Genomic DNA, 10,024 nt, shown 5'->3' with positions numbered 1-10,024 from the left:
GTTGAGATAATATGAAATCAATATTAGTGATTAAAAATAGAGCAGCTCAGCCTTTTTTAAGTACAAATGAACTAAACGAACTTATTTAGCTTTTTATGAATATTGATATTAATTTATAGCGAATAGTCTATATCACCGGGTTATATATAGTTTTTGGACTACTTTCATGTACACCAAGTTGTCGTCAGTCAAATCTGATGAGTTATAATGATCGTAAACAGCACCAGTGGTTCTTCTGTAGTAGTGTAAGGAGTTTTGAAGTTCTGGTTAACTGATAAGAATATTATGTTGGATATTTATTTACATGATATTCAAAATTCGGATGGAAGATTATTTTTAAGTAATAATCAAACTCAGGATGTCAGGACCTGCATGACTTGTTTGATACAAAATAAAAGAAAACAATAAATGACAGTGGCTCTTAATACACGGGGATATAAGGGAAGAACTACAGTAAACGTAGTTTCTGCTGTTTCTGAAAACACAGATTTTTCAAGGGAACTTTTCATTGACATTTCGATTTCTTCTCTCTTCCTTTTCTCTGCACCCGAGATGTATTTTCTGTATCTGTCTCTATTCCCGCTGGCCACGGTATAATAGAGGGCTGTGTACGACAGTAAAATAATGGTACTCGAAAAAAATGGCACCGGAAAAATGGCTTAATTTGCATAATAGGAAAAATGGCATAACAAATTTCACTTCGAACCACAAACGAGCTAATGAGCTACAGCATGCATAGGTTAGATTAGGTTAAGTTAGGTTTGGTTGGGGTAGGTTAAGTTATAACATTTTAGCAAAAACATGTAAATAAAAATGAATGTGCCATTTTTTCTAGTCTGATGATTATTCCTTTTTTTTCGGGGTGGCTTAATTTTAACCCTGACCTCATGTCACCACATGCATTGCCTAACTGTGCTGATCACTAATCCTCCAGGTGGTCTCCTGAATCTGGGTGGTAAGGTGAGGCCAGATTAACCCAGTCACTAATTCTGGTGTTGGGTGAGGTAAGGGCCGCGGGGCCTGGGGCGGTCGCACGGATTGCCATACCCTAGGGACGGCTCTGCATATGATGGTGTTATACTTTCAAACTAAGGAGAAAAATTAGTAGGTTTATTATGATGCAGAAGTCAGAGAAATAATTTACGTAAAGTTTTAGTTATAGCAGATGAATCACTGAATACTACAACTCAAACTGAGTTGATCTAAGTAATCCCGACCATCTCGCCAATCTTCCACAAAAGACTCTCTTTGGGGCGTGGCTTCATAAAAGTGTTGCAGATCTCTTGAAACTGAATGTCCCAATCACCCCAGACGAACCTATTAATGCCTCCTCCCTGGCTGGATATATCAGTTCCTATTAATTACACTCCTGTTGGTAATAAGCAAATGTTAAACACCGATGTGGTGAGATGTGTCACACTAGAAACTATTAATAGACACATAGAGAGTATTAAATCAAGTGAATGTTATGCTTTTACTGATGGTTCTGTGCAGACAAACACAGGTAGAACAGCCTGTGCAATTGTAATATATAAAGAAAAATAGATGATAGTGTCAAACAAACAAAGGCTGAACAACTGGGCCAGCACAACACAAACTGAACTAACTGGAATCTACTTAGCCACAGACTACCTCAAAGAAAATGGAGGTGGGGTGATATTCTGTGACTCTCAAAGTGCTTTGAAATCAATGAACAGCCCGCCAGGCTCTATGTCTAAAGTTGTATGTGATATTAAAAGGAATGTAATAACTGCCAATGAGAACAACTTTCGTATCGAATTTGTGTGGATTCCATCCCATGTTGGAATCAGGTATCATGACCGTGCTGATAGACTGGCCAATGAGGCATGTAAGAAAGAAAATGTTGACCGTGACCTTGGCCTGTCCAATGCTGTAATTAAAAACATTCAAGTCAGAATCATGAACTCTGATCTAGAAGAAGTGAGAAATGCAGAGACCTGACAGTTGTAGCATTAGTAAATATGACAAATTTTGTGACAAGAGGTACCGGTATGGCCAGCATAAGGACAGAACCAGACAATGTGATGTAGTCGTGGCCAGAATTAGGCTAGGATACAGACACATCTGGCAAGTTAGTAACGCTGTACCCATACCGGAACACTCAGCATGTAAACTTTGTGATAAACCTTTAAAGCATACACTTGAACACTATATTATTGAATGTGACACTGTCAAAGACTTCAGGCCACCTGACTTATTGTATCTTGATCTATGTAATTACTTCATTGAATCAGGGGTGCTTGAGGACATTCTTGCTGTTTATCCCAAATTTGCTAGCCCACACTGATTAGTCTTCAATTAGAATATGACTCCAATGTATGTGATCCACTGACCTATATATACTGCTAATGAATATGATGTATTTTTTTGTGTATGAACCTCTGTCCTGCGTGGCAGTGAGAAGTGATACCACCCTCAGTGTCAAGACCTGACTGAATTACTCAGAATAGGTAAACTGTACTACAAGCTCTGCCAATAAATTTGTTAAACTTAAAAAAAAATGAATACCGTTTTCTTTGTTCCACGGGTATGGAAAGAAACTATGCTTTGTGGTGATGCGTTATCCTCCGTCATCTACTGTCAACGAAGAGTTCTTTCTCTTGTGCATGCTAGTCAAGAGCTTGCAGATAGCTTAAGCATAATATCGCCAGCTACTGTAAGTCATAGAGAAGACAAAGCACACTGGCTCCAGTATGGCTCTTCCAAAAATGGCGAATAAACACCGAGATAAACTACATGAAACCTCGCGTAACATGTAGCAAATTATTTCCTCAATCGTGAATATGTTTCAGATTATCTCACTTGATGTTGTAATCCATCACTGTTATACTGAAATTACTTCTTTGGGTCTCATTAATTTTAGGAATCCCCGCTTATTTCACCTGATGATTAAATTACCGTAATCCTAACCTTACCTTACCTGATGTGTTGTGTTCTGACCCCGTTCAGTTATGTTCTGACCTTGCTAGAGGAAAGGTCACGGCAGACTTAGCTCCCGGGGATTAATTGTCAGTAATGACTTGTGCTACTTGTGAACAGGGCTGTGCCCTTCAGAGGGCCGAGCTAGAGAGAGCCAAGGAAGAAATCTTGAAATTAAAGGAAGTGATAGCGAGGATGAAGGAAGGCACGAGACAAGGAAAGCCCGTGTCTGACGAAAACTCAGGCGAATGGAATGTTGTGAAGAGAGGGACAACCAAACTGGTGGGTGAAAAAACACACCAAGGATACGACAACAACAGCTAAGTGTAATAACTCCTTCAGTCCTTTGATAGACGAATTGGACGTTAGCATAGTCAGGGACAAGGAAGGTACTAAAACCTTAATTGTTGGCGATTCCCAGGTATGGAACTTGGACAGAGCTTTTTGTGGTAAAAATAGGATGAGGGTTTGTTTGCCAGGAGCTGGGGTGGGGGATATAGTTGACAGGATGGACAATATCTTGTTTGGTAATGGGAACAAGCCCATTATCTGCCTCAGTGCAGGAGGCAATGATATTGACCTGTGTAGGAGTGAGGAGCTTCTTGATAAGTTCAAGACAGCTATAGAACGTATTACGTCTAAGGGAGGGATCCCTATCATATGTGGTGTCCTGCCTAGAAGGAGAGTTGGCAATGAATGGTTGTCAAGGGCAGTTGGTGTCAACGGCCGTCTTGACAGATATTGCAAGACAATATCAGTCCCATTCATTGACAACTGGGACAACTTCTACGGCAGATGGGACCTTTATGCTAGGGATGGGGTGCATCTGTCTAGGGATGGGGTGGCAACCCTGGCTGGCTCTCTCGAGAGGGCAGTTCAAAAGATGTAGAAATGTTTAAACTGCCGGGGAACATGTGAGCACTGGGGTGGAGGAGACTGCAGCGGGTAAACGACGTGAAGGGTTACAGAGAAATAGTGCTAGGAATGACAAAATTAATTTAGGCAAGGAGTTAAAACCTAAATGAGACAGAGAGAGGATTCAGATCATGACTAACTAAAACGTCTACTGTGCAAACAGTAGAAGTATGAGAAACAAAATGGATGAAATCAGGTCGTTGGTATGTACCGAAAAAATAGATATACGAGTAATAGCATTCACCGAAACATAGATAAACTTAGACTCACTCAAGTTACCTGTCGAATACCAAATTGCTGGTTACAAATTATTCCATGCCGATAGGCAGATTAGGAAAGGAAGCGGAGTAGCAATCTATGTCAGGGATAATTTGAAGTGTGAAATAAAATCTGATCTGAATACAGAAACAATTTGGATATAAATAACCGATGGTAGGTAAAAACTAATCACAGGAGTAATATATAGACCTCCTAATCTTGATAGTGAATGAGCAACTTATTTGGGTAGGGCAGAGCAGAGTGGAGTCAGGTGGGTCACTGTCTAACGAAGCCTCGGTCCCGCCGCCCACTGACATTGTGGGGTTGTGAGATGTTTCTCCTCCATCCTGTGTGAGTGGTCACTCCGGGGTCACCATTTGTGGGGTACGTTATGTTTCGGTTCGCACTCAGGATGGGATGGAGCAAGGAAACTCACAATGTGCTCTCTGTATACCTGTTGTATTGGATGTACAGTGCACCTTGGTGCTGGGAAGGCAGCATGGTTACAAGTGTGATGTAGAGAGAGCCGGTTGGTGAAGATGCTCAGAGGAGGACCAGCTTGTGGGTCGCCATGCTCGCCGGCGGGAGCGAGGGCCGCCAGGCAGGAGGAGGAGGTGTTGCTTGCTGGTTGGTGTAGATAGAAAAAGAGCGGTCACCACGAGGTCAGGTCTTATATAGCGGAGGTAGGCGTGGCTTAATAGTTGACCTCTGTCATGTAAGGCTGCGCTGGTTGACCTAGACACGAGGCATACACTAGGGAATTCGCAGGGTCGGCTACTCAGCGACAAACAGCGTTTGTAGGGGAGGTATCCACTACAACATGTAAACATGGACTATTCAAAACAATAATAACATTCCAATTAATTTATTCCATATTGTACATTGCGCTCAAATTTTCACATGATCTGCGGTAGAAGATATTAGGTTCTAACTGCACATAAATTGAATGACTCAAAACAGTTGTGAAATAATAACCAATAAATTTATATAGAGGCTCTATCTTGGGAAACCCTTATTAGTCTCGCCGCTAGTGTTTAACGACACAACAAAAGGTAACAAACTCTAACCAAATAATTGAAACAACAAATATATTCCTCTCCCGTTTTCAACTTTGCAATGCAGTAGTGTCCAGGCGCCGAGGTGTCGATGGTCCATCCGGTGCTGCCCTCTAGCTGGCGGGCTCGAATGGACACCCAGGATCCACTTTGCCTCCCTTTGCATTCCAGTCATTGAAAGACCCAACATACACCCTGCCACCAGAAAAAAATAAAATAAATAATAATTTCCGACTGAAAAATAATTATATTATTTAGTTCATAGTTTTTAGAAATGCGTTGGTACATGGTGACTAGCGTTTAAACTTCATGAAGGATATCTATATGTGTGCTTCTTTAACTATTTCAGTGCCATTCCTCCTTTGTCATTATTACAACATATTTCATTCACCCCGATTTGACCTCTTATTTATATCTCACTTTCTTACAGTTTATATAACTCATGTCGTCACATCATTTGGAAAGGTAATATGAACTAATTTCTTAAGTGGTTCCTTTTTGTTTATTGCAATTGTCAGAAACAAAAATAAATATATGAAGAGCATTCTAAAGAACAAAACAAATCTTTCATTGTTATAGTTTTCATAAAGAAAACATTAGAAGTAATGTTTATTACACACACACACACACACATACACATACTGCCTTAAAATTTAATCACAAAATATTTTCTTAGCCGTTTTCTGTTTACTTAGTTTGATCACCTGAGCAAAAAACAAATAATGACAATCATCATTATATACTGGTGCATGTACACATTGTAAAGCTTGTTTACACCAGTGAAAGGTTGCTTGAGAACAAGGCGGTAAAACTAGCCCTGGCGCCACCTCTCACTCAATATTTTTGCTGTTTTCACAACGCAAAGTATTACTGGGTACATAACACTGATGACCTGAGAAGTGAAAATAATACCATATAATGCAACTATCAGAAATGATCGGTTCTTACAAAATAAATAAAATTTAACGTTCCTATCATTGGCAGTCTGCAGTCTTCACAGATGCCACTTACGTTAAGTAGCTTTATCCAGTTACCACCAGTTTTATACTCGGCAAAAATCAATACATTTTAGTTAACTCATTCGCCCTTATTGCTGCATTCACCCCTAAGTCTCATTCACCCAAATACAAATGCCATTCCCCTTTGAGTGACCCATTAACCAGATTAAGCAATGATCTATATTATATGAGTCGTACCTTGCCTGGAGTCCTTTAGCAATGAGAGCGTCGCCAGCCCTCTTAGCTCGTCCACCCATCATGCAGTGCGTCACAAGTGACTGATCACTTGAAGGCTTAGAAAACCCATATTTCTCCTGGAAACTCTTCTCATCCAGATCTAAGGCTTCCTCTAGTTCCGTCACTAATAAAAAAAGACATCTTCAGGGGTGAGTACAGTCTGTACACGATAGCGCTTGGGAACTTCGTGTTTTCTTATTTCCTATGTGGTTATCATCATATATGTGTGTATATTTCAAACCTGTTAATTTTTTATCCAATATGTCGCCGTCCGTACACTGGCACTCTCCTATGTAAGTCTCCATCACTGTAGATGTCGACCTGACTGTTCTCATCCCGTTAAATAGAATGAAACTTGTAAACAGTTCTCTTGTACTGTATATCTAAACACTAAATTGAATGATTGTTCTACATTATATCCCTAAATTGCATTTTCTTCAGGTACACTCTATAAATTAGCTACATAACCAAAGATTCTGTATAAGCTTTGATCCTACAGCAGGACACTCACCTGGGAGACAGTGAGAGCCGGGGATTTGTCCATTTTTCTTTACCTCTTCACGGCTCCTCACGTCCAACACAACAAGACCGTCGAGGTTAGCTGACAGCTCATCGTAGTCAATATCTGAAAAACATAACCACTTTGATATTCAAGCAATTTAAATTGAGTGAAATAAAATTATAGAACATTTGGAGTGAAAAGATTTGCATGATATACAAAATCGTATTTCTGGTTGTCACTGTTCACTGAAAGATGATGTGTGGGGTAGGAGAGACAAAAGTATTAGGACCTGTGCCTGTGTGTGCGTTCCACAGAAACAAGCAGGCATTTCCAGGTCCCGCCCGCTACGCCACGAAGTCCCTATCTTCCTCCACTACTTTAAATTATGATGGTAGTAATTTATATATTCATAATTTATGCTTCTTTCTGAAACAAATATTAGAAGCAGGCGTCAAATGGGTCCTCCTCGAATAACTGGACAAAGAAAGATTTAACACATAACAGACCGCTCGCTCGAACGGTTTGTAAGCGAAAAAGTGGTGGAAATGAGATTAAATAAAACGCAGTTTTGTGCAAGATCCAACAAATATTTATATTTGATGCAGGACGTGTGTGACGTTTCGATAAAACTCTTATTCAGTCTTGCATATAGTATACCTTATATTTTTAACATTTAATAATACTCACCTGACATTGTCACAAAGGAGGAATAACTCACTCACACAATGGACCACCCAAATATTTCCTACCACCTCAGGAAGTGGGGGAGTGACTGTCACTGCAGAATATGTAACGACATCTGGCAATACTTTATGCTGACTGAGGAATGTTGCCAGATATCGACTGTTATTTACCACCAGTGTCTTTATGTATACAGTAATTATCAACTATATACAGTTAGTACAGGTTGTCACTGTGTACCAATAAGAACTGTGTATCACAGTAGCAGTTGTCAGCTAAGTGCAGTACCAATGTCAGCTGTGCCTCAGCTAATTACCAGCGTCGGTGAACTGGTGTTTTTATTTTTAAATAAAGTTATAATTACATCACTTAGCAGCTTACTGTTCATTCGTTCGGGCGGTTGGTCTGTTATTTGTTACTTTGTTATGAAGTCTATTGTCCAGTGTTTGTAGAGGACACCAGCGATGATTGGTAGGCTCACACTGTAATGGTTACTGGTACCCCTCATGGCCAGCCCGAGGGCCATCTAGGCGTGAGTTTCTCTAAGGTGTGGATCGAAGCTGTCGCCAACACAACAACCACAGGCTAAATAACAAGCTGTATGACTAGGTGTTCAAGGAATACTCCGAGAAGACCGGAATTTTTTTTTACTGCACTGGCTATCCATTACCTTAGAACATACCCAGGTACCCAATCACTGCTGCTGCTGGGTAAACAGAGGCAAACCACTGCAAAAAATTGTGCCTATCTTTCTTCTTCTATCCTCTTCACCACTCATCGGCTCGTTAGCCGCTTTGGCGATCGGTCACGTCTGTTGACAAGTACTGGGCATGCAACGGCTCCTGAATGTACCTGAACATGCTCCAGTGTTGGTCAAGTTTTACCCTGCCCTGAAGTCGAACATGCCTCCTGCTTGCGAGTGCAGCTGTGTATCAGGTGTCAACTTTTCACTGTCCCAGAACCAGCTGTGTATCAGTGTCAGCTGTATTTCAGCTCCTTGTTATGTGACTCGGGGATAATTTGCGAAAAAAAGTCTTACTGGTCTAACCCTCGTGTTACACAACTCTACATTTTCCTTCTTTTAAGACATCCACTGAAGACTATTGTAGTAACATGCACAAGAAATGAGCCTGAAGAAGAGAGTGGTAATGAACAGTGTAAAAATTCAATTCGAAAACTTTCAGTCACAAAAGTTCACTATGGATGCCACTGGCTTAAAGACCAGCACTAGATGTCCTTCACTTCCTCAACTGTGAGCCAGGTGCTCCTTCTCAACCGGAGTTGCCCCGAATGCTAATCTGCAACTTTTAAAACAAGAGACAATAGTTATGTCCACTAGGCCGCCCCGTCCCAGTGCTGTCTGCCTACCAACCTGTGTCAGTGTTTACTGCGTAAGTATTTATTGTATGTTAATGTCCTACGTGTCAGTATCAGCTGCATACAAATATCTATTAACTAGGTATCAACTTTTGGCTTAATTCCCCCCCCCCAAAAAAAAAAAAATAATAATAATAATAATAATAATAATCACATACCAGTCAGAGACGGTGTTAAATTATCATCATGTCAAGTTTTATTGAAATCCGTTTATCCATGATCGAGTTGTCGCGTTAAGTGGAAAGCACGCACCGACAAACAAGTGCTTCCAGGTGATGCCCGCTTAGTCGCTAAGGGCCTAGGGCTCATAAAGTTAAAACCCCTATCTCCCTCCATTACTTTATAATCACGATGATATAAATTTCTATATACATAACTTATGCTTCTTTCTGATAAATCTTAGAAGCAGGCGTCAAATGAGTCTCGACTATATCCTTGTAAAGTCACTCTACAGAATATGTTTGGACTCCCAAGCAACGCCCCAAGCAACGCACCCACACACTGCTCTCCGCTAGATCCAAGAATCCGACTCTGGAATGTGTTATGTTATTCTGGTCAACGAGGAGCGTGTGTCGATGAAACTATTATTCGAAGGTGCAAGTCGTCAACAACATTTCGAAATACTCAGACTCACCTGACATTGTTAAAAGGAGTTAACTCTCACCACCACAATAGACCAACGAATTACCCCCCTGCAGTGCTAGCGAGGAAGCAGTGACTGACGACTGAAGAAAGGTACTGTAGCGATATCTGGTAATGCTGACTGAGGAAAGTTGCCAGAAGGTGTTAGTTTTTCGATAAGTCAAGAAATTATGTCGTGGAATTTTTTTTTATGTATTATATGTCCATTCATTTCAAAGAATAATTGATTATATGACAATAATGTTTACATCATCATACATCGCACCACTTACCTTTGCACTTGGTAAACAATCAATAACAAGTGTGGACGACGAAGGTCAATGTTCGTTCTTACTTACTACTTTATCCTCTTAACCACTGATCGGTTCATTAGCCGCTTGGGCGATCGGTCACGTCTCTGTTAAGCACTGTTGGCAAGT

General features: G+C 40.6%; 1 protein-coding gene across 2 annotated transcripts; it reads right to left on the bottom strand.

Moving 5' to 3' along the window:
* Positions 1–4,962: 4,962 nt before the first annotated feature.
* LOC121853760 (rhodanese domain-containing protein CG4456-like) lies at positions 4,963–9,726 on the bottom strand. Of its 2 annotated transcripts, none has more exons than XM_042348119.1 (4): positions 9,598–9,726; positions 6,915–7,028; positions 6,365–6,527; positions 4,963–5,363 (listed from the first exon to the last, which is right to left on the bottom strand). In XM_042348119.1, the coding sequence occupies exons 1-4, from the start codon at positions 9,602–9,604 to the stop codon at positions 5,282–5,284; spliced, it is 366 nt and encodes a 121-aa protein (XP_042204053.1). In that variant the 5' UTR covers positions 9,605–9,726; the 3' UTR covers positions 4,963–5,281. The 2 variants fall into 2 exon arrangements, with proteins under 2 accessions (XP_042204053.1, XP_042204060.1); XM_042348126.1 differs by lacking the exon at positions 9,598–9,726 and adding an exon at positions 7,593–7,703.
* Between the last annotated feature and the right edge of the window lie 298 nt (positions 9,727–10,024).

The sequence above is a fragment of the Homarus americanus genome, unplaced genomic scaffold (assembly GCF_018991925.1).
Source record: "Homarus americanus isolate GMGI-L3 unplaced genomic scaffold, GMGI_Hamer_2.0 scaffold50564, whole genome shotgun sequence".
Lineage (NCBI taxonomy): Eukaryota > Metazoa > Arthropoda > Malacostraca > Decapoda > Nephropidae > Homarus > Homarus americanus.
Note: the sequence above shows the minus strand (reverse complement) of the source record. Positions and strands in the feature narration are given on the sequence as shown.